We start from the raw sequence: 25052 nt of genomic DNA on the forward strand, positions 1-25052 counted from the left end.
GCATCTGTTACTGAGACTGGGCTAGATTATTATTTCATTCTTTATGCAACCAGAACAAAGAAACACAGCCATAACATGTCTATTGTCTATCATGATTATTCGTTTTATTTCAGTATAAAGTACTGTAGAAGTAGTTCATCTCTACCTTCATTTACATATGTTTTGCAAAATGTCTCTTTCTCTCCCTATTTGCAGTATTCATTGTGTAATGTGATTACCCATATCTGCTTATACTAAATTAACAAAGTGTTAAAGCTGTTTTTTTGTCAGGCAAACTGTCAAACAATTAAAAAGTAATTTTACACTTTGACACATTTGCCTCATATGCCACATTTACCCATCATGTTCCCAGCTTCTAACCTTTTGTTCAACATATCTTAGTAAGTTATTGTATTTTCACTTGCTTCAATCTAATTTATTCCTGAGATTCTATTCACAACAGCTACAACAACTACATCGATACGATTGCACAACACTATTACCGCCATGGTTGTTTTGAAATGTCTGGTGCAGTTGTATCATGTCATTGCATTCAAATGACGCTGATTGACCTGGTTGGAATTTCAACCAAGTAAACCCTGTGAACGTGAATGATAAGCATACCTATCCTACTTATGGGTAGGTATAGCCAAATGGCTGCCGTATTAAGCATGTTTATTTTAATGATCAATCAATCGATTGTGTTCCAGCTTGGATCAATGGAACTAACATAGTATACTTTAAGTTCCTATGTATCGGTACGACGATATCATAATGAAAACTACCATGACTTTTTTTTTACATTATAGTTTTTATATTAATATTACCTTTTATGATCAATAAAATCATGATGACACTGATGAAAGCCACAAGCCAAAATGTGTTGGTCTAACAATAAAGTTACTTCTATACTAGAAGTGTTGCTGGAGTATTGACCTCTTTAGACTTTTTTTTCCCCTTCTCTGTGCATCTTGGAAGTAGGTGAAGTTGGATCAGAAACCCTTACTCTGCTGTACAGCGCAAGTGACTATGTTTTCAGAAGTAATAACTCAGAAACACTTTACTGCCAGTATGTAGGACATACAGGTGTACAGGTGCAACAGAACATACATGTGGGACAAAACAATTTACGAGGCAATATCAATGTGCAAACCACAGGGTGCAAGACACTATACTGTATGCTGTGTATAGTAGAAGCAGAAAGCAGTAGAAGAAGTGGCATCTTTTTAATGATTTTTACATTGGACGACATAGTATAGCATGGCATTTTTTTAATGGTTTTTACTTTGAACCATATAGTGTAGCTTGGAATTTTTTGTTAATGTTTTTTACATTGGACGACATAGCGTAGCATGGCATTTTTTTAATGTTTTATTATTATTTTCCATTCATTCATCCAACCTGTTTCAGATCCCTGGTTGATAGTATAGCTTTGCATTTAGTAATCGGATCTTGTCTCATCATCTGTCCTAGTTCTTCTCCAAGGGGACCCAGGCCAGGGATGACATCATCGCCACTGAGGCCTATGAGGAGGAGCTGGACATGGGACGGTCCGGTTCATACCTGCACAGCAGCATTAACTCTGGCATTAACTGGAGTGAACACAGCCTGGACCCAGAGGACATACGAGTGAGCGTTCACATTGATTTCAAACAGAGCACAGATATTCTTGTCATTTTGGAGATACTGTACATGTAAAGAGCTTTTCAGACACGGAGCGACACACTTGCATTCTCACTTGGATAACTTCTCGTGTGAATAGAGCACCGAAGTCTGACGTAATTTACGCATCCTACCTGAGTCACTTTTCTTCCCAAATTCTGAAATCCCATTGACGAGTTCAATATCGCGTCATATAAGAACTGTGTTCCGATTTCCGAAAATAAAAAAATGAGCACGACAGTTTGACTCATATGGGTACGAAGGCTCAACTGACGGCGAGAAAACGCTAACGTTACCGCCGTAGAATTAATTAAATCTTCGCCAGAAACAGACTGTATCAAATATGAGTGACTGACCATCATAAACGATACAGAGCCACCTCCCTGACAATATCGCCGGGACAGTTTATTTATTTTTGGACCACAATTCTTATATGAGACGATTCTACGACGACCGTTATTTTCCATAGAGAAATTACTTCCGTGACCCAGGGGATGAACGAGTGTCAGGACTTCGGTACTCTATACACCACTGGTTCTCAAAGTGGATTCCAGGGACTCTAAGGGCCGTTTCTCACTGGATCCGTTTTCATTGAAAACGTTTCCCAGATCGAATGCTGGCCTGCATTCACATTGGGCATAGATCCTATCGCACCAGAGAACACATGCATATACACCCCCGATCCTACAGGTGGCGGCATGCACATAGTGTTTCCCCTGTGGACACAGACGTCATCAACTATGCGACAATGTTTGTGCTGGTCTCGCACAAATATGCGTTTAAATATGTTGAAAGCAAGGGGGCGGAGTTGCGGTGAGAAGTGAGAACTGAATAACACTACTCATCATGAAAACATCATGCACGTGCAATATAAAATATTAATATTATCCAGTGATATGAAAACATTAGCTAATGTTTTTATATCACTGGATAATATTAATATTTTATTTCAAGGTGCCTTGACAAAATTAAAACACCATTACATTATTATGAATAGTATTAACCACATGAACCCCAGCATGGGGGGAACATAAGCCAAAAATAGCCAATCTACAAGCTCACAACGCGCGACGCGTTGTGAGCTTGTAGATCTGCTATTTTTGACAGAGAGATTTGGTGTTGACAGATAAAAGCGTCCAAGAAAAGTAGGTCCGTTTTTACTGAGAATAGAGGGTTTAAGTAGGCTACATAATAATAAAACAATAACTTTATTTATATAGCACTTTTCAAAACATGAGTTACAAAGTGCTGCTGAACAACCTCTTTTACCTTATTTTATGCTACAATTGGAGAAAAGGTCAAATAAAAGATACACGTTTTTTTTTAAGGGAATAGCCTACCATAGTTAACAAGTAAGTTAATTCTGACAAGCAATAAAGAAAACACATTTAAACAAACTAAAATGAGACCAAAATAACTTTGGTCTCGTTGCCCACATCAACAAACAAACAAATACAGACATACATGTGAATTACATCAATAATTATGAATGACAGATTCATATGGTAGAAGAGTGCAATTTATGACAATAAAGCACAGAGATGTTTCGTTTGTGTGTGAAACTGTAGAATTAATAAAAAATAAACTTCTCATTTATTTTGGATAGTAATTATTCTGCTATTCTTCATTATGCTCATTATAATATTATATTATATATTATCTTCATATAACTGGTCCTCATAATGCTCATTATAATGTATTTTGGATAGTAATTTAATGTATTATTCTGCTATTCTTTATTATGCTCACATAAGCTATTTAGAAGGGATAAACTAAACTGTGCATTCAGGAGAAATTGCATCATGAGTGAAACGGCTATAGTCCTTGGGAAACTATAAACCTACGTAGGCCTACATCTAAATGAGTTACCATATTTACTTACAAATTTCAAATTACAAAGCCTTATAAGCTATATATTTCTGGGATGCATAGTAGCTGAAACTCCACAAGATACCCACAAGATATACTATATGCGCTGCTCGCGCACCTGAAATGCGCGATGGAGACCCGCCAATGTTTCATGACTGATAGACATGAAAGAAGGCCCTTCACAGCTAATAGAGAATTTTAAATTTTAAGAATCGGTTCAGAATTGAATGAGTAAAATTGTTAGAAAGGCTCCCATAATATAAGTTGATTATTATTTCAATTGTTATGTTCCACCTTAAGAGTAATATGCACCAGCCCACCTTAACACACTCTAATGTGTGAGGGGGCCGTGATTTTGCCATAACTTTTAAATATATATTTTTAATGTTTATTTTATTTGAAAGTGGAGTATCCCTTTAAGTGCGCAATGCATTCTGGTGCGTTTTCATTCATTCAGTAGCACCGGCTAGAAGAGCAGTGTTTTTGTTGGCTGTTTTTGTCGAGTTTATATACCGTCACCTATTCCAAATAGCGGGCCACTTCCGTCTAATGGTACGCTTGCTTTCACATTGCAGCGTACCGTACCCGAAAACGCATGATCCGGATCCGAAACTGCCTCCGGAGGTGGTTTCGGGAACGGAACGGTTACCCGTTTCGCGGGTCGATTCGCTACATTCACACTAGCCAAGCGGTCTGGAGTGCGCACCCGGGACCTGAGTGTGAAACGGCTCTAAATTGACCCTTACAAGTCTGTAACTCTGACAGAACCAAATGGACCCGTTCCATTTGTATACTGTCAGAGTTAAGGGAAGACCTTGAAATGTAAAAGTTTGAGAACTACTGCTATACACAGACGGACAATTGCTCCGTGAGTCGCGAGTCGCTTCCCGTGTGAAAATACCTTAAAGCATAAAGGCCATGCACGCCGAGGGCATGACGAAAATGCGAATTACTGCATTATTTACCTTGTTCCAAAGAAAAATTACGTTCATCACCACGTAATATCTGCGTTCTGTCTGAATGTACTCATGACAATTTAAACTTAGAGCTCACATCCGGAAGTCATAGAACTCTGTTTCCCCCAAGCATGTGCGTTGCCCTTTTTACACTCAAGTCTGCCCAAGAGGTAGATCGAAATATCAATCGCTGTCACTTCACAGTTCAAAGTTGTTCCAGGAAAAGGTACAATGTCTGTGTTCATCACAATGATGGATTATGTGTACAGTACCAAAACAATAGAACAGCTCTGTGACTTGTTTTCTTTGGACAATGGTGTTCTAAGACCTCTGGATATGAGCTGTATATCTGGTGTTGGCCAGATGGAACATACTTGTAAGTGAGATTAATTTGTTGTACATTTTGGCCTTTTTGTAAGCAATGGATGGAAATATAAAAAGTACACCCTATCCTTGAAAATGTTCTGCATTTTCACTGTGTTGCTTCGTTAAATATTAGTTTGTACAGTACAGCAGTGCTGTGGCTGTTACTGTCAAGAGTCCCTGGCCTGTTCCATTATTAACAGTGTTTAGGGAACTAGTGATAGTTCATGGAGTTCTCTACAAGGTTGTTTTACTGTTGCATTGCCATTTCTGGTTCTGTGCTATAATTATTTTTAGAATTGGCTCAATCTCCATATTGTATTCATATACATATGAATACAATATGCTCTGTTTCGAGCAGGATTCTCTTGACTGAACAGATGCCAGGTTATACTTAAGGATCATAGCAGTCTGGAAATTCTGGATATTTGAACCTACAGTAGATAGCACCTGACCAAATCAAATCCATTGTGTGTGTAACTCATTTGTAATTGTGTGTAATTCATTGTACTTGGCCAATGAAACTGATCCTGATTCTCATTCTACGTACTCGCGCAATGCTGGCCAAAGCCTAATTTAACTTGTTGCACGTGGTGCATGGTGTCGCTTTCAGTAAATATACACGATCTACGAGATGCTCAAAAACCGGTTCTTTTCAGTGAGTGACACATTGTGCAACAAAGTATAAACTAGGTTTAACAGTGTTGCCATTTGTTTCCCCTGTTTTATCAGGATGAGCTGAAGAAATTATACGCCCAGCTGGAGGTCCACAAACGCAAGAAGATGCTGGCCAACAACCCCCACCTGCACAAGAAACGCAGCTCCAGGAAAGGGCTGGGCCGCACACTGATGAAGCGCATCACAGAGATCCCAGAGTCCATGCACATGCACCGACAGTGCAGCCGCGAGGACGGCAGCGAACACGGCAGCAACCGCAGCACTCTGCGGAGGAACCCATTTGACCCCGCACACCACGGTAACGCCACCGGGCTGATGAGAATCATTTTCTCCAATTTTTTTTACAGCTCGTTTACAAGCCACAGTAGTACGAGTTCTTAATGAACGATACCAAGGCGTTGTCACTTACACATAGTAAGAGTAGGTCAGAGGGGCTTTTGGCGGTACTGGCTGACAATGAGGTTGTCTGTCCCTATTTCAATGTGCTAGACCCCTGAGAGATGGATTGCTGAGGTGGAGCGCAACGCCTACCATCAGCTCCAAGTACTTGCCGCACGTCTTCCTTACCCAAGCCGTGTTACTCATACACCGAGTTGACACATAGAATAGCTATTTTGTCAAGACAAAGCCGATGTATTGCAACAATGTCTAGGTGATTTAGTATCCTTTTCCTGGCATTCATCTAATTGGTCAAAGCCTAATCTGTAATGTCACATAATACAGAAAATGATTTATAGAAGAATATGATTGGTTTGGCATGTACACATAAAGAACATTTTAAGTATTGACTAATAAATGTGTCAACAGAAACATTCCTCCATTCCATGTCAGTAGCCACATTCTTGTATTTTGTTTTTCCGTCATACAGTAGTTTCTCTCGCTTAAACCACATGAACTCTAGCATGCTATTTAGGGCATATGTCATAAAAGGCAAACACTAAATCTGGTCTGAATCACAGATCTAAGAGCTCATAGTGCATCATGTTGCGAGTTGCGACATATTGTGAGCTTTTAGATTGCTATTTTGCAGAAGAGATTTAATGTTTCCAAGAATAGAGCCCTGGGGGACCCTGGTCAATGAAGTATAGGGTTTAAGTGGTTAAGTTGTTCATGGTCAGATGTGGATATATATGTGTGATGTGATGTGCTCCTCCTTTTCAGACCATTGGACTGTTTGAATAATTGAATCTTTACTTATTTTAATCACCCATTTAGGTAAAACACGGGACGACTCTCTGAAGGACAAAGTCCTTGGCCTGAAGAAGTCACACAGCTACGACCATGTCTGTGACCAGGGTGATGAAACTGGGAGCCTTGACGGTTCCACCGTGGTAGACAAAATGACCCCCGTTGGAAACGGGGACGGTTCTCTCCTGGGCTCCCTCATTGGCCGCAAACACGGCAAGAAGTCGCCGCCGACTCCACCGAGACTGGAGTCGGCCGAGTCTACAGAGTCCGTTCCACTGTTCTGGAAGTCGGCCAGTGCGCACAACCTGACGCATGACAAGAAGCCCGTCCAGCTACGCACATCCATCATGCAGAAGTCTCTGAGCGTGATCGCCAGTGCCAAGGAAAAGATGCCAGGACTCACCAGCAAGACCAACAGTGTGGAGGATGCCAGCAAGAGAGGACTGAAGGGGCGCGATGGGACCACGCTGTCCGAGGTGGATGAGACACCGGAACACTACCCCAAGATGATTATCAGCCAATCAGTGGAGTACTCCAAGACCCCCATGAAGATGGGCATCATGAAACAACAGGTATCCTGTCATACTGCAGTCTTTAAAAAGTGTGGAAATAATTTATTGAGAGATATTGATTGATTGATGATGGTGGAGATCTCGATCGAATGGTCGATCAATCTGTGTGGCAGTTGGATGGTTTATTGATTGATTGATTGATTGATTGATTGATTGATTGATTGATTGATTGATTTGTGTGTTGGTCCGCTTTTTTCTTTATCTGATCGTTAAATGATAGAGTTGAACACACAATTGATTACTGCTTTGTTAAAACAGGTGAGTGGCAGCCAGCCATCCATTTGCTCTGAACCGGGGAGGAACCTGTATGACCTGTCTGAGGTGTGTCCCTGGGACATAGACGACCCGCCGACTCCCTCTGAAGGGAAAATGCAGAAACACGTCTCCATCGCTCCGGAAGAAACCACCTCAACACACAGGGTCAGCTGCACCAAAAGCGTCCGGTCTCAGCAGAAGCAGAGAGCAGGACAGTCCCCTGCGAACAGGCGGCGCTCCAGAGATAAGGGAGGCGAGGAGGGCAGAGAGAGCAGGAAGCCCCGCTCTCCCAGGTCGCCTCTCCCTCTCAAGCCAGACGTCTGTCCCTGGGACTTTGACGAGCAGCCTATGCTGGCCGGTGATTCCGACTCCATCTCACCAGAAAGGATCAGACGCAAGAAGAGTGTCACTCCCACCGACGGGAAGCCCAAGACTCTCCACTCTGACCACTCCAAGTCCACAGGAAGCCTCCTGCAGCCTCCCTCCCTGATGGTAGAGATCTGCCCATGGGACTATGACGCACCGGCACCGCCCTCCCCCAAGCAGGAGAAGACGTGCAACAGCCCCACGCCGCACTCCAAGAAGAAACGGAAAGGCTCCTGCTCCTCCAATCACAGGGTGGAGAAGGAGAAGGGGCGGGACAAGGAGAAAGGCAAGGAGAAAGGCAAGGAAAGGCGGAGTTCTACCAGCAAGCCCTCGTCAGAGAGGCGGCATGGCAGCCACTCCTCGGAGAGCGGCTGCCCAGTTTCAGGGAGACGGAGGAGCTCATCGAAGGATCCCGAGGTGTCGGAGAATCAGAAGGCGGATATTTGTCCCTGGGAGACCGAGCCCTCACATGACAGCCTTGATCAGACTAAAACCTCAACAGAAAGGGAGAGAGAGAACTCCCTGAGCTCTAGCGACATGCCCCCAGTGATCAGCTGTACCAAAATGGCTGAGGTTTGCCCTTGGGATTTTGACGCCCAAGACTCTGGGAAGAAGGCATGATGCCCAAGTGTAATCATGGACTTTGTATGTTTTGTATCCACAGATTTGCAACACAGAGGGAAACTAAGAACTCTGACTGTTGGAGTTATTTTACTAAAAGTTTAAATTCCAATGTTTGTATTGGTAGGGGAGTTAGTCTTTGTTCAATCATTTTATGAAGAAAAACAAAACATGGTCCTATTGTCTAATGATGCATTCCAAACAAAGATATTCGTTCAGTGACAAGATTTGTGTTGTTGGTGCGCTGCAAATTTAAAGTCACTTTGTTTGGAATGTAGAGGAATACTAAGTCTGCACTTTAGCTTGCACAGTGGCTCAATTTGAATTGTGTTACATCACAGTGAGAACATCAAATACATTTGATAATGAATTGTACTTGCCAGCATGCCAGGCAAGCCTTTGACCTCAAAGATTATGAACAAAGTCATGGCTAAACCTGATGGGGTAATTGAACTATTAACATGGTGGCCATTTTGTTCTTACGCCATACATGTCCACCCGATGGTGAGGTTTCCTATTCCCTAGTATGACATAGAGCAAAATGTCTATTAACGTGTGAATATGGTCAGTGGAATGTTGCTTACAGAATGTCAGGCAGTGTCGCCTCCAACTCCAAAGTATCTTGCCAAATATGGAGGAGTGGTGAAGTGAGACTAATAAATGTTTTATTGATATTATATCTTATTCACTGGCCAGTGTGAACGGACAACTTTTATGTCTGTATCTTTGGCAAATCTAAACAGGTTTGCATCAGGTCACACAGCGGTTTGCCAATAAATGTAGTTAAATCTGTTGGCCCGTGGATTTATTGTTTACAGCTGAAATACCCAGCAGTGCGCTGATTAATAAACTAAATGCTTGACAAACCTATGGAAGGACATACAGCATACAGTGAAACCGTTAATTAAAACTGGCATCATTAATGTGGAAAACGACCAAAGCCCTGAGACACATTTATAATGCCTTACACTTTGAAAATCAGTTGAAAATAGGTCATTTTTGTCAGCGACACTTGTCAAAAGGGCCTTGCATCGAGATATAAACTAGCCTTTAATCTTGAACCATGAATGATAATGAGAAGATTATTTTGAAAAGAAACATGGAGAAGTGAGATGCGTTTTCAAAGTATGATTTGCTTTGCTGATCGGTTATGCTGTACTGTAGCCTATGTTCTGACAAAGGTCGACCATAATTATGTGTATACATTTGTCATAGGCCAGCATGTGGCAAAATGTCAGACATCCATGAACTTAATGTGTATTAACTTAGTACATGACGGTGAAATGTTTGATGTTGTTGCTTATGGTTATTGGAGTCCCTGTGTAAAACATAATGCTTTTGAAATGGTGTGCATTGGTATCAATAATGTACATGGATTTTCCAACTAGCTTGCTGTTACGGGAATAATCTATGCAGTGCTGAAATATCTATGATGGTTTCCACCTCTTTGTTTAACACTGGTACAGTATACAGGTACAGCTGACACATCAAACAGAATTTTAGACAGAATGCCCCCTCTTCAAAATGAACTGCATCATGTTGTAGGTCCACAGTACACTTAGCAAGAAGGTCTTTCCCAAGGACACTTAAGGACCAAAGCCAAATCTGAGTTTGGCACAAGGTGTGAATAGTGCAGTTCTTCCTTTCAGTTGCTCGCCTATTTTCGCCATTTGCTTGAAATTACACTTTTTTTCCTAGGAAATGCTAGGACACCTTCATTTTGCTAATAAAGAAATAACTACTTTGTCACTGTGTTTGCACGGATGTGTGTGTGTGTGTGTGTGTGTGTGTGTGTATATGTGTGTGCTTTTGCTTGTGCACATGAGAGCCTGCATGCGTTAATTGTGTGCGTGTGGCATTGGCAGTGTTTCTTCACACATCTAATGCATGACCTCATCACTCGCCTGCTGATAAAAATAAAATAAAACAAACAGTTCTCCATTGTCATCAAAACCATGTGTGACCACCAGTTTAATACAGACAAACATAGTGAGTTGAGTTTAGCATCATGCACTATAGGCCACAGGTTTTCAAAGTGGGTGCCGCGGCTCCCCAGGACGTCACCAGACCGTGTCCCTGTTTGGGGGAGTCACCGTCATTGTCTATATGGAATGTGACCTATCTTATATCATTTGACATCTCTATCCAATATTTGTTTTGATATTCTGATATCATGAGAACTTCCACACTAAATAGATAGTAGTATGATTTTTTTTGTTGAGAACGAGAGATTTGTTTAAATCTGGCGATTTTTTTCCCGATCTGCTGACATCACGTCAGATTACTTCCTCCTATTGAGCAATGAAAATGCTACCATGCTTGACTGACTCCACCAGAAATGTATACTATTATTTAACTTTGTTAAAACCTTGACCTACAAAATCAGGAACACATGCTTTTTTCCCCTTCTTTTTTTGTGTGCAAAAAAATAAAACAACAAAACACAACAAAAAACAAGCTGGTAATAATAGGGTTCTAATGGTAGGAGCTCCAAAATGACGTGACATGACATGTTCTGCAGTACTGCTTCTGGCTTATAAAACAGTTACCAGGTGGAAGATCAAAAATCAGAATTCATACTAGCTTGATAAGCTACCCCCCATGGTTTTCCCCTTTGTTTTTTACTTTCATACACTGTTTTCCAATCAGACAGTTTGACTTGTGAACTTGTAACTTGCTCACTATCTGTATTGTATGCTTGTTATATGATGTTGCTTACAGTGTCTAGCTGTTGTAACATCCACACACAGGAGTATTTGTACTGTACATTTATATTGTGTTCAGTTGTAATCGCATGTACATTACAGTAAATACCCTGTTCTCCAAACCTGCAATAAATATTTCTATAAAATCACTCTGTAACAGCTCAATAGCAGAACAGATGGAAGCCGAGGCTCTTAGGACAAAGTTCTCTTTTAATTTCTGGTGATTACAGAACTGCGTGCCACGTTTCAGGACAGGTATAAACTAGTGGTACCATAGTTATCGCACAGAAATCAAATGACACAGGATGTAATAAAAGTGTCCTGTCACTGAGGACACAGGCTGCCCCTAGCCTCAGCAGTCAGACATAACAGGTGTGCCATCATCACACCCATCCAATTAGGCTACAGGTGTGACTACTTAAATCAGCCATCACCCACCCTGCATCAGGCTTCAGTCATGTTGGATATAAGATTTTAGAGCTGAACTGTGCCTGCTCATGTTCATTGTTTCATAATTTCACTCACAGTGTACTTAAATTAGTATGCCATTGTTTATGTTTCAGTTTACCAGCACTGCAATTCACCTCATACAGTAGGGAGCTCATTCTTCAAATACAGTCCCTTTGTCTACTAAAGCTGTAATGGGAACGTCTCTTAACCACGTAAGCCCTATATTATATTAGCCTACCCCTGACTATAGCTGATTTGCAAGATTGTTGTGTGCTTGTAGAATATCTATACTAGAATATTGGGAATAATTATAAAGATTTATTAAACGTTTTGCAACGTTTTACAATAAGTGGCATGCCTAAAACAGGGACACACGGTTGAAAGTGATGAAGAAAACATTTGTATTGAGTTTCAGAGGTATTTAGGCTACTTGTGATATTTACTTGCTGACATTTCAGCCCACTCTACTTCAGTTCACGGTAGTACAACACCGCCATCATGTGGAGATTCCAAATATTACATCTATCGAAGACGTGTCAAACTTGTCACTGAAGAGGCCTGGGCTGGGTTCCGTCTGATATATTTTAACTCTATGGTTCCGCCACGCCACGCCTCACGAAAATGATATGATATATTTATATGATAATGTGATAGGCATAGCCTATTATGCTGTTGTAGGCTGTACCCCCCCCCCCCCCATACAGTATGGATTTAGTTTTGCTAACTGACATGTTTAATAGTAGGCCTAGCTATGATAATTATTGAGAGGTGGCAGAACTGCACTGGCGAAGTTTGTGAGTGCTAAAATGTGAAAACTAAACCGTTAAAGGATGGTGACGTCAGCGCTTTATTTATTTATTTAGGATGTCAGTGGACGAGGGATAGATAGATATAGATACATAGGTGGTCTCGTTTCCTCTCCGTGGCGCTCCCCTGCGTGCCTGTCTCGACTTAAAGCAAAGCCTGGTGGTGACGCGAGGTTAGTCACTCTCGACCACTGAATGTAAATATTGCACAAGGGTGTGACTGTGGAGTCTACTCTACACACATGAGTGTATCATGAATCCTGGTGGGCAGGCGTTGTAAGAAGTATGCGCAGATCGAGGACGGAATCACGTGAGACTCCGACCGACGGGAGCGGCACCCCGCCCGCGGGGGCGGCCCGTCCTCAGGGTAAAACCTAACCCCTCCTCCCTGCCTCCATCCTGTGAACATAGTAGCGAGTCCTGTCAGACTGACTGTGTCCGCACTTTGCTGCTCTGATCTGCATCACCGACCCGACTGCTCTCAGAGAGACAACAACATCATCCATCTTTCATCAACTTATTCTGAGATAAAAACATCATGGGCAACGTTCAGGTAAACTCGCTACATTTTTGGCAACTTGTCTTGAAAAGTGACGCGGCCTTGATTTATTTTTTTCGTAATTTGGCAATAAATAAATAAATAAATAAAATGAAACTAGAAATAACCGTAACGTTAATTCTTGTAATTGACAAAAAAAAATAGGCTACATTGTTATTTTATGTTTTGTTGACGTGAAAGATGCAAATATTATGATAACCAACATCTAGTTTGAAATTGCGCAGTTCCAATAGATTTAGGTTACTGTAAACCTCTCTGGGGATTGGATTGGCCCAATATGTGGCATATCGGAGGAGGAGGCTGCAGTTATGTGGAATGTAGCTCTGCTCTCTGGACCAGAGCTATGTGGAATGTCACAGAAACGCCATCGTTTTTCGGTGATCAATAAGGCCGCATTGTATCAGATGCAGAGTGAGGAGGCTGTATCAATGGCCCACGTAGCTGCCTGTCCCATGACTCAGCGAGCCCACCACAGACTAGCCGACACCCTTAGTTAGCCTGCTGGAGAAAAATGGGTTGGACTGTTACCCTGTACAGTAGCAGCCATCACATTGAAACCCAGTCCTCCCTGGGTGTTTTGTTTATAACTGTGTTTGGTTGATTCTTAGGCTATTTGATGACTGTCATCACTTTCTCCTCTGTAGCCAACTCTTGTTCCATATGAGGACTTTGATGTTACTGCTGACATCAAGGAAATTAGAAAAGCTTGCAAAGGCTTTGGTAAGTGTTTTTAATCCCATTAAAATATCCCAAACAAAGTGGGCATTTGATTTGCATCTGCATGTGACAGGCAATGATTTGTGTGCACATTTGGGATGAGTGCATCTTTACTGTCTGTCTGATAAGAGGCTGATAAGAAGGATGTCAGTACCACCATGATGCAATCATCTCACTGAAACTAGAACCAGACACATACTCTTTTTTGATGACATTTGTATAGGCAACTATGCAGCCAATGTGTCCACTTGTAACCGGGCGTATCTATTTTGGCCTTGCCAAGTCTTCAAAGGTTTTCCAAAATGTTAATCTATAAACGTTTGTGTATATTTTTATGTAATTGTTTGGAATATGTTCTCCAATAGAAACCTTAATCTCATATATATATATATATATATATATATATATATATATATATATATATATATATATATATATATATATATATATATATATATATATATATATATATATATATATATATATATATATATATATACACGACTCTGTATGTTGTCCTGCCTATAATAGAGACTCGATGGCAATGTTTTCTATTTTCCTCCAGGGACCGACGAGAAGACCATTATTGACATCCTGGCCAATCGCTCTGCAGCTCAACGTGTGGAGATCAAACAGGCATACTTTGAAAAGTATGATGATGTAAGTGTTCATTACAACTTCGAGTATTTCCTGGAGGGGACATCAATAATATCACCAAATTATGTAATGAATTATAATGCATCACTTTTAGGCCATCACTAAACATAATTTCCTATTTTACAGAACCACATAACCACAAATACAGCAGCATTCATTCTCTGAAAATAATAGTTACATTTACTCTTAATTAAGGTTTTACTGTGTGGCTCCACATCCACTTTAAATCTCAAACCGGAATGAATCTCCAATTATTTATTTTTGAATAACTATAACTACAGTATAAACACCTAGCTGTCTCGTATTGACCTGTCTATCATAAAGGCTGGTTGTGTGATGATGCAGATCAAACAAATACACACCCGGGCTATTATTGGACCTTATATGGATATGACAGTGACTTCAGAGAGTCAATGAGAGGTCATTTGAGAATGTTGGAACGATTTATTAGGGGTGAGGGAAACAGGAAAGAATTAAGCCTACTTTATACTCCATTGTACGACAGTCACAGTGTCAGTTGCCAAAAAGAACAATATGTGTCTCTGCCTCTTGTCTGTCGGCCGCACTCTTTGTCTCCCTCTCCACTACTCTGCTTTTAGTGATCGTTAATCAATCTTAACCAATGAGACTAACTAACTAAGAGATTCACTGAAAGATATATGTTTTTGTATACAGTGCCTGCACAGATTGTTTATCAACTAGGGGCTGCTGCCGAAGTGAGGAGGGATTTGGCATATTGATCAACAATTAGCTAGAAAGCTCTAAATATGGATTTGGCTGGGGATAAGTTCATTCACTTGAGGTGGCGAATCAAAGTGCAACAGTGCACTTTAAACAGAGATTCAAAAAATAGATACGATTAAAATAGGTAAATAGAAAATACTAAAGATAAAAGACTAAATACTGTCCTTTAGCCATTACAGTTCCTCAGTATGAAACACAGGACAGAATCAGACAAGCCACTATAACTTATTGGGGGGATCTGCATAACACATGCATAACACACGCCCGCACGCGCACACACACACACACACTGTCTGTCTGTCTGTCTGTCTGTCTGTCTGTCTGTCTGTCTGTCTGTCTGTCTGTCTGTCATCCTCACCCTCATCTCTCCCCCCGTCTGGCCCCTGAGGAGTTGGAGGAGGTCCTGAAGAAGGAGTTGACGGGTAGCTTTGAGAACGCCGCCATGGCCATGTTGGACCCTCCCCATGTCTACTTCGCCAAGGAGCTCCGGAAGGCCATGAAGGGGGCGGGCACGGACGAAGCAGTCTTGGTGGAGATCCTGTGCACAGCCACCAATCAGGTGTGTCTGCGTGTAATCGATAACCAACTGGAAAGATTGTTGTGTGTCTTTTAGCCAGGGCGGTTATAAACGTAATAGTGAGAAGTACCCAGGGGCTGTTGTAGCGTAAGTAATCTAATACATGAGTCAGCAGCATTTTAAATAACTATTGTTTACGGACACTGTTGTCCTTTCTTTGGTTTCAGCCTGTTAGTGCCTCTTTGATGCCAGCGTGTGTCTGTATCATTAAATTCCGTGGCTGCACTGTGTTGTTATAGGATTACTGAATGTCCTCTGTTGTCTGTTTTGTAGGACATCGTGAGCTACAAGGAAACATACGCCCAGGGTAGGTGCTCTTTTACACAGCGATCCAGAGGAACTACCATGAATTAGATGTTCCGTTCACATTGGAAAATGTGGTTGCCCAGCCAGCACATACTGTAAAACAGCCAAAGGGTGTCACAGAATATGAATGAATCACAGCTAAAACAGCCATTTTCCCCTGAATTGTCTTTTAGGTTGAGTCACAGACATGGCATGACATTATTCCTCCGTTATACTGAAGAAATCTCCCTGCTTTCGTTGTTAAAAAACAAAAACAGAACCAATCCAAAGTCTAAAACGGTCCTTCATATAGAGGCGGTGACAGGATTGGTTTCCAAAGCAGTAGGTTTGTTAGCGGCCATGCTTGCCCCCGTTCTAGCAACAACCTTGCTCTTAGTCCCTAATACTGTTAAGTGGAGATTTCTGATCTAATGGCATCACAAGACTATTTTTTCATATTCAAGTTGAACTCATTGGACAACTTTAATATATTTCTGTACTGTGCCTTTCGGTATAGAATGAAATTAACACCATGCATTATATCTCTGTTGAAATGATATTCATAAAGCTTAAAGACAGGGACATTTACGACCTCAGATCGTCAATACAGCTTACTGTATGTATTCACCTTATACCTTTACCTGTAGTCCATGAGCGGGACCTCGAGGAAGACATTGAGAGTGACACCAGTGGAGACGTGAGGAACCTGTTGATCGCACTACTACAGGTAAATACAGACTAAAAGTTCATTTTGACACCAAAAGGTTCATACAGTATTAACACTTGCGCCTGATTTATGGTTTTACATTACATTAGTCATTTAGCAGACGCTTTTATCCAAAGCGACTTACAATAAGTGTATTCAACATGGGGGAACGAAACTACTAATCACCAGAAGTCGTAAGTGCATTCTCTTCTAAAACAAGCAACTAAGAGTATACCTAGCGCTAAGGTAAAAGTGCACTATATCAGCTACCTACTTTCTTAAACAGATGAGACAAATAGGAAAATCAAATGAGAAAGAGCTAAAACAAATAAATGTATCGAATAAACAAGATCCAATAAAACATTAAAACAAGAGTTCAACTAGTTAACAACAAGTAGGCAGTGACATGGTTCAGTGACAAATTGTTGTGTGACATGTCCTTCAACAAAGAACCATCCAAAGGTTGGAGAGTAAATACTGCAAATTATCATAGTATTGGCCGGCAGGCCTGTGTTTCTGTCAGGCTATTTGGCTGTGACTCATCGTCATCTGTTTTTCAACTGTGCTATGGATCTTATTCCGTCCTCGGGTGTTTTCCAACAGTGCTACTGGTTGATTTCATCCCCAAGTGGAGCTGCCATTATCTCAGCAGGAAGGGACTTGGTAAAGAGTGTACTAGTAGCATGTAGTATGTAAACTACGTATTCACGCAGCAGTCAGTAGTCTTTCAAAGGGGCCATCATCACAAATATACCATTTTGCTTCCTGATAAAGGAGGGTGAAGATCAGAAAACCAATAACCCTGTCATGCTATATAACAAATATTTTTGTATATAACCCTGGGACTGAGTATCGTTGATTTTCCTTAGTGAGGTAACTGAGTTGCACTGCTGCATCGCTGCTCTACAGTGCTGAGACCCTCCTGTTCACTGGCGTCAATGCTGTGTGTTTATCACGCTTTGGCGTCCATGCCCTCTCTAGATCTCTCATTCACTTCCACCCTCGCCCATTTCCTCTCCTTCCCTTCTCCTGGTCTGAAGGACAAACACAGTCAAACCCCCATGACTCATATCCTACAACAGTACTTATCCACAGAATGTTGAATATAATCATCCCCAGCTGTTTTACTGTACATGTGTGCCAGAGGATTGTTTTACCGTTTGTTTTTCTATAATCAAAACTCAATGACCCTATTCTCCTCCACTCGCTTACCCTCCCCATGCACCTCTTCCTCCCACCCCCAAAATCTACCACCCCTATTCTCCGTCCCTCCCTCCCTTAACATTCCCTGTTCCTTCTGTCCATCTCTCCTCCTCCCCAGGCAAACAGGGAAGAAGGCTATGAAGTGGATGAGGCTCTGGCAGAACAAGATGCCACAGCTCTGTTTGAGGTCAGCATTGACTAACAATGTTGTGAAACGCCCTGCATGATCCACCGCAGTCTGAACCCTTCAGACTCCTCTCATAGAGTTGTGGGGCCATAGTTGAATGGGATTGGGTAGAGAGGCTGCTTGGGAAACAGAAAACCCCAGGTTCAATTCCCGGCCTGTTGGCCGGACTCACACATTTGCGGCATGCTTCCGACTGCCGGGCGGCTGTCGCCCGGCTCCCCATCCACTTTCATTCTATGGAAAACCTGCCCCGTTTACTCACGGCAAGAGGGCAGAAGTGGATGGGGAGCCGGGCGACAGCTTCGTTATGTCTCGTTTGTCAACCTGTGGATATTTAAACAACATAATAACCCTAACCCTATTTATAATAGTCAATAACAATATCATAGGTGTCCTGTTCTTCCAGAAATAAGGTTATTGAATAATACAACAATGCTGGCACACAGAAATACATGTTTGGTGATGATTAAGGCCTATATCGTTCAGTTTCTGGTTTATGTTGTGGCACCCCCTACCGTTCTGATCAGCTCAACCTACAACTTATCTTTCACAACGATATTTATGAAGAAATTGCAGACTGCTTTAATTTCAGACAAAGGGCCCAAGTTTTGTACATAAGTCTAAGATTACTTGTAAAACAAAAGATCCCATTTTGTTCATGCTAAATTGTCAAATGAGTGCTGTTGTGTTATAATGTAGGCTATAATGTAGTGCTAAGTTGTAGATAAATAATATCCTATCCTATCGATAACCCCGGAGGGTCGTCAACACAGACGATTTGTTGACCAGCTCTATGTCCTTGGCAGCTTTCACTACCTAACATAGATACACCTTATTGTTGTCATGATGTTATTATAGAGCCATTTGATACATATTGGAGATTTGAGCTTTATAAACTGCCTATGAAGTAAGCTGGCTTATTGTTTCGCTGTCACGTGTCACCAGGCAGGAGAAGGAAGGTTTGGGACAGACGAGACAACCTTCAGCGACATCCTGAGTCACAGGAACTACCTGCAACTCCAGGCCACCTTCAAGGTCTACGAGTCGGTATGTGACAGTCTCATCTTGTTCTAAAGCTGCTTCTGTGTGACCCTTAGCACAGCTGTCACTGACACTTTTCAACCACATTACTCGATGGTTATCAATTTAAATGCTGCAATTATCTGTAGGCAGTAAAATCCAGAGTGTTAATTTAATCACTTAAACCATATACAGTATACTTTGTTCGCTACTTTAGAAAATGAGGATGCCATTTTGAAAGTGGTCAAGAGACATTTCTTTTTGTATTATTTTCCTTCAGCTTTCAGGGACAGATATCTTGGATACCATTGACGCTGAGGCCACAGGAACGCTTAAGGAGTGCTACATTACTCTGGGTATGTTGGAAAGTGTCAATGATTCTGTTTACTATAGTCAATTATCAATTACATGTATACTGATGCTGTTGCAGGGGAAGTGCTTAATTTGTGTGTCTGTGTGTGTGTGTGTGTGTGTGTGTGTCAACCAAGTGAGGTGTGCTAAGAACCCTCAGCTATACTTTGCTCGACGCCTCAATGCCGCCATGTCGGGAGCTGGGACTGACGAGGACACACTTATTCGCATCATCGTTGGCCGCTCTGAGGCAAGTGTGTGTATGCGTGTGTGTGTGTGTGTTACGACTGTAACTATTTACACTGCGGTATAAGCATTCTTATATCCATATTGACAACCATGCATTCATGAAAAGACGGTTCATGGGTTTTGGATGGGTTTCCGGAGCCCTAGAGTTCTGAAATGTTCCATCTGTAAAGACAATCCAAACCACAAAATGAATTAAAACAAATATTGTGAAAAGGTTTAGTTTTTTTAAACTCCAGATTTATATGCATTCTTCTTATTGAGGGTTCAGAAAACAACTCTAACTGAAAACCTAAGAGGCCAACAAAAAACAATGGCCTCTAGAGCGGGCCTGTCACAATTATTACATAATCGCGCTGCGACGCGTTGTTGTTTGTAGATCGGCTATTTCCACAATTTTAAATGAATTAAATACTAATGCACGTTAGTCTATGATTAGGTTGCTGGGACCTGTTAAATGGTGAACCGCATATCTTTTGAGTGGACCCGAATTATTTTAATTATGCACGTTGTGGTGTTTTCTCCTGTTTTTAGTCCCTCGCTGCTTTTACTACGTAACTGTATACGTATGTAAAGCCGCAATAGGGACACCAACCAGGGTTAATGTGGTTAAATCAACTTCATCACTGCGCCCCCTAGATCGACCTGGAGACTGTGAAGGACATGTACCTGGAGAAGTATGATGTTCCACTGAAGGAGGCTCTGGATTCTGACTGCGGAGGAGACTTCAAGCGCCTCCTACTGGAGATACTGCATTAGGAAACACAAATATTGTTCTCATCCTCCACACACACACACACACACACACACACACACACACACACACACACACACACACACACACACACACACACACACACACACACACACACACACGCCCCATCCAACCTCATGTAACCCTACCTCCATCCTTCCACTCACTCTTCCTGTCATCTCACTCTCTCACTCTCATGTCTGTATGGCATCAAGTCTCATTCACTTACTGGTTAAACCATGATCAGTTTAATATTTATTTTTATCTCATCTTCTCACACTTATATATTCTTAAACAAAATAGCAGATCTACAAGCTCACAACACGTAGTGAAGTGACAGGTTGTGAGCTTGTAGATCGACTATTTTCGCCCGGCTAAGTATAAATCAGGCTTAAGTGACAGACTGTAGGCCTATTCCCCACAACGCGGACCAAAAGCTAATACATACAGTTACACTGTACAGTGTACAGGGTCTGACCTACAGTCAACTCATAATGGTAATCTTTAAACAGGCAGCTTTGCTATAATGCAACATTATAGGCAGTTGTCATGATGTAGCTGCTGCATCCATCCTTCTCTGTTGTGTCACGCTCTTGACGGCTTTACAAAAGCATCGTGAGATGATAACAGTCGAGATAGTTACACAGCAGATGGTTATTAACAGATAACTGTCAGAAGTAGTGATCTGTTCACTATCAGTGGCGCTAGGCTTAAGCTCAAGATGCTTCTCGTGTTTGTCCCAGCATAATATTTAGCCGTTTAGCTCCAAGTCACTTAAGTAGGCCATTACTTGAAGCTTGAAATCTTAAAATGACTATGTTATGGTACCAACAGTGGCATTTGAAGTATTATTAATTATTCTATATATTAATGATTTCTCGCTCTCTTTGTGTGTCATTGTTTGTATGTGTATCTTTGTCGTGTGCAGAGGTGTGATCACTTCTTTTCCACTCTTCACAGAGAGGCCTTGTATAAAATGCTAGCATTGCAATTTCCTTTATGCTGCGACACTCGCCACATAAGTGCTGACTCCTGAATAGTCACATTTTGAGCTTGGATACCAAATTGGAACAGACATTTACCGTAATCGCATTACCTAATATTAAGAAAAACCTAAATCTCTTTGTATGGTTTTTAAATTTATATTGGTGACCCGCTGTCACATTTTAATCACAGCCACAGAATTGCCTTCGACTGACATTTACACATTATTGCCAGACAATTACAGTACAATGGTTTTCTTTTTTCTATGGAAAGTCAATCAACATTTATAGCCCTTACAGACTTATATGTTAAACTGCCCATAACATCATCAGATCAGTGTTTGTTGAGAGCCGATAGAGACATGTAGAACTGTAGAACTTGCACTATGTAGAACAGTAGGCCATCATGCTGATTAACTCCCCGAAGCTTTGCGTACAATCCTAGAGAATGGATATATACTGTAATACTTCCATGTATTCATTAAACTAAGTATATTATCTAGGCTTTCTCTGTATTAGAACAGCATTAAGCTGTAGTGTTGTCAGGTTGACACATTAAAACACCATTTGAGTTTTTGTTAACCCACTGTACTGACATCAATGTATTTGACCATATTTGAGTATAATAAATTATATCTACATTAAAGTCTGTCAGTCTGTACTGTCTATTCATTGTAGCTTTCTCTGTTTCCATCCACTAGATGGTGCTAGTGTAAAACTATAGTTTTGCTGACTAACCGGTTGAACTTGCCCTGCTTTAAAGTATTTGGCTAAAACTAATTTGACTAAAGTAACAGTTTGTTCCAGTTTTTTTGTTCAATGTTTTGAAGCGCATAGCATTCATTTAGTAAGTAATTATTGATTACATCGGCTATTTGAAAATAGCCGATATACAAGCTCATGCAATAGTTGTGCGCTTGTTGATCTGCTGTTTTTAAAAAATATCTTGGAAAAAAACAGCGACAAATGTTGAATTTTTTGTTTTTGTTTTCAGATGGGGGTCTGTGACCAAATACATTTGGGGGTCAAAAAAGTTTGAGAACAAGGCCTACTGCTATATCGTCTTGTCGGGTGAAAACCCATATGAAACTGTTACTTTTCAAAAGTATGGAAAATAGCAGACCTAGGCCTACTAGCTCGAAACGCATGGCTTCGCCCAGCGTTTCGAGCTTGTAGATCTGCTATTTTTGATACTTTTGTGTGACGCTGTAGTATATGATCAAGTAGGGCATTCATTTACGAAAAAAAAAAAAAGTTAAAATATGGAGATAAGAGGTTTCTGCCTGACAGCAATGATATGATATACATTAGGTCTTTCAGACTTTTGGTGAACCTGTTAAAAACCCACTCAGTGATGTAGACAGACGTGAGAAGAAGAGGAGCTCAAAACGACTCACAACTGTTTCCAGATGGACGTATCCTGAAACAAATGTTCACAACTCTGTAACAACTACTTAAGATTGACATAAATACTATCATCCCCTTTCATTGTAATTTCCTCTCCATCTTTCTTTTTTTTGGGTCCTTTTTGGCTTTGTGTTTTGTTTTACGGTTTTTATTATTGTATTGATAAAAAATAGCACTTTGGTCAACCATTGTTTTGACTTTATAAACATTTGGATTGGTTGTATGGTGTATATGTTACAGGGTGAATGGAGAACCAGGGTGATTGAAGAAGGCTCGCTCGTTTTTACCCACCCAGCAATTCTGTAGAAGAAACACTAGAGGGAGCCACAAGCCAGGCTTGTGCACAAGCACATATGGCCGTGACCACCCACACACACACAGTCACACACACACACACACACATGCGCGCGCACGCACACGCGCTCATGCTTTCAATGGACTGTTAAGATACTTTTATTGTGTTCTGCTGGCTTTTGTTTTAGTTTCTCCCTGACACACACACACACACACACACACACACACACACACACACACACACACACACACACACACACACACAGTGATCCATGAAAATAACTATTCTGTCCCTATCGGTTTACAAATCAAACGGCGCTGAGTCGACTAGTGGAGCGTCGGCCGGTCAGTGCGGGCACTCGCGCCCGGAGGCGCGAGGGCGCACTTCCTCGGCCTCAAGCTCCACTAAGTCGGCGCGCCGTGCGTGTGAACGCGTGTTCAGCGTTCCCCTCATAGATATTATGGTTGCTATGTGGGGGGGAACAACAAAAGACAGGTCTCCACTCTCCGTCGGCGCATCAAAGCCCCGCCTCTCCGCGCTCTCCTTCTCCTCCTCCTCGGAGGAGGAGAAGGAGAGAAGGAGAGGACGGGACGGTTTAAAACGCGAGGAGGAGGAGGAGGAGGAGGCTCCTCTTCCTCGCGAGCCTCGCGTAATAACCCCCCGCATCGCAGCGCCGTCCTCCTCCTCCTCCTCACGAGCCTCGCTAATAAACCCTGTCTCGAAAAGCCCCGCCTCGCCCCGAAGGAGCCCCGTGCCTAAAAACGAGCGCTCTGTCTTCAATCACCCTGGATCTCCATTCACCCGGTGACATATACATGTATGTCTGTATCTCTCTGGTGGTTTGAGATGTAGGGTTATTTGTTTCCATACAAAGATACAAAAACATGTTTTTATACTGGCCCTGCCCTTTAAGAACTGTACAGTAGGCTTCTCTCTCTCTCTCTCTCTCTCTCTCTCTCTCTCTCTCTCTCTCTCTCTCTCTCTCTCTCTCTCTCTCTCTCTCTCTCTCTCTCTCTCTCCGGTCTGCACACCATATGGAGGCCACTTCACTTCACCATACACGTCATGCTGGCCTCAAGGTTTGGCACCCCGTCTTTCTCTATCCATCTCCACAGCTTTTGGCTCCTGTGGACACGTCTGCATGTAGTTCTGAAAGTCACAAATGAGACACAGGCTAATTCAGATCTCACTCACTCTGATGCACTGCAAAATACTGAATGTTAACTTGACGACTGAGAGTGTGAAAATGGACCCTCAAGCAGTGGTGGAAGAAATACTCAGATGCTTTACTTAAGTAAAAGTAGCAATACCGCAATATAAAAATACAATATTACAAGTGAAAGTCCTATAAAAAAAATTACTTGAGTAAAAGTAGGACTGAAATATCCAAAATGTTCAAAATAATATAACATTAAAATTAAACTAATAATGTAAAAACAAAAAAAGATTGATCATTAAAATAAACATGCTCTGAAAATGCACACGACCCATCTGATCACATGGGACCACCGATCATTTGACCACTTAACTGCCATGTTAAGTGGTCAGATGATCGGTCAGAAAATCTACACTTTTGAAATTTTCACACACATGCATGTCACACACACACACACACACACACACACACACACACACACACACACACACACACACACACACACACACACACACACACACACACAAAGACGCTCTTCCCCCATCTGTGCTCTATTATCCAGGCCCAGGGTGCTAATGGGTGCTAGGCCATCTAAGCAAGGCCGATGTAAGTTCAGTTCTGGGTATCGGGAGACTCTGACCCTCTCAAGTACTCCCATTATGTTTATTATCCACAGGCCACCATAACTCACCCAGTCACTTGTGCATCAGTCTGGGAGTGGTTCCAATTTGCATC

The 25052-nt window shown here is 41.6% G+C and overlaps 2 protein-coding genes across 3 annotated transcripts in view; both read left to right on the plus strand.

The window, feature by feature from the left end:
- Window positions 1–8509, plus strand: part of gpr158b (G protein-coupled receptor 158b) — a gene marked incomplete at both ends in the record, with an annotated part of 102572 nt that extends 94063 nt beyond the window's left edge. The window contains 4 exons of the mRNA XM_080439767.1: window positions 1453–1608; window positions 5562–5805; window positions 6723–7267; window positions 7526–8509. Of these exons, the coding sequence (XP_080295893.1) occupies window positions 1453–1608; window positions 5562–5805; window positions 6723–7267; window positions 7526–8509 (1929 nt within the window). The remainder of the gene's footprint in view (window positions 1–1452; window positions 1609–5561; window positions 5806–6722; window positions 7268–7525) is intronic.
- Window positions 8510–12785: 4276 nt separating this feature from the next.
- Window positions 12786–22110, plus strand: LOC308092902 (annexin A13-like). Of its 2 annotated transcripts, none has more exons than XM_080439031.1 (11): window positions 12786–13023; window positions 13674–13749; window positions 14312–14406; window positions 15539–15706; window positions 15998–16031; window positions 16657–16736; window positions 18037–18105; window positions 19051–19152; window positions 19406–19481; window positions 19614–19726; window positions 20362–22110. In XM_080439031.1, the coding sequence occupies exons 1-11, from the start codon at window positions 13009–13011 to the stop codon at window positions 20479–20481; spliced, it is 948 nt and encodes a 315-aa protein (XP_080295157.1). In that variant the 5' UTR covers window positions 12786–13008; the 3' UTR covers window positions 20482–22110. The 2 variants fall into 2 exon arrangements, with proteins under 2 accessions (XP_080295157.1, XP_080295156.1); XM_080439030.1 differs by having other exon boundaries at window positions 12789–13023; window positions 15536–15706.
- Window positions 22111–25052: the final 2942 nt, after the last annotated feature.

The sequence above is a fragment of the Gymnoscopelus braueri genome, assembly GCF_963280865.1.
Source record: "Gymnoscopelus braueri genome assembly, chromosome: 10".
NCBI classification, from domain to species: Eukaryota; Metazoa; Chordata; class Actinopteri; order Myctophiformes; family Myctophidae; genus Gymnoscopelus; species Gymnoscopelus braueri.

Coding starts and splice junctions, on each gene's coding strand:
- LOC308092902 (XM_080439030.1), top strand. Junction 16,737..18,036: donor TGTTGATCGCACTACTACAG/GTAAATACAGAC, acceptor CCTCCTCCCCAG/GCAAACAGGGAAGAAGGCTA. Junction 19,482..19,613: donor GGAGTGCTACATTACTCTGG/GTATGTTGGAAA, acceptor GTGTCAACCAAG/TGAGGTGTGCTAAGAACCCT.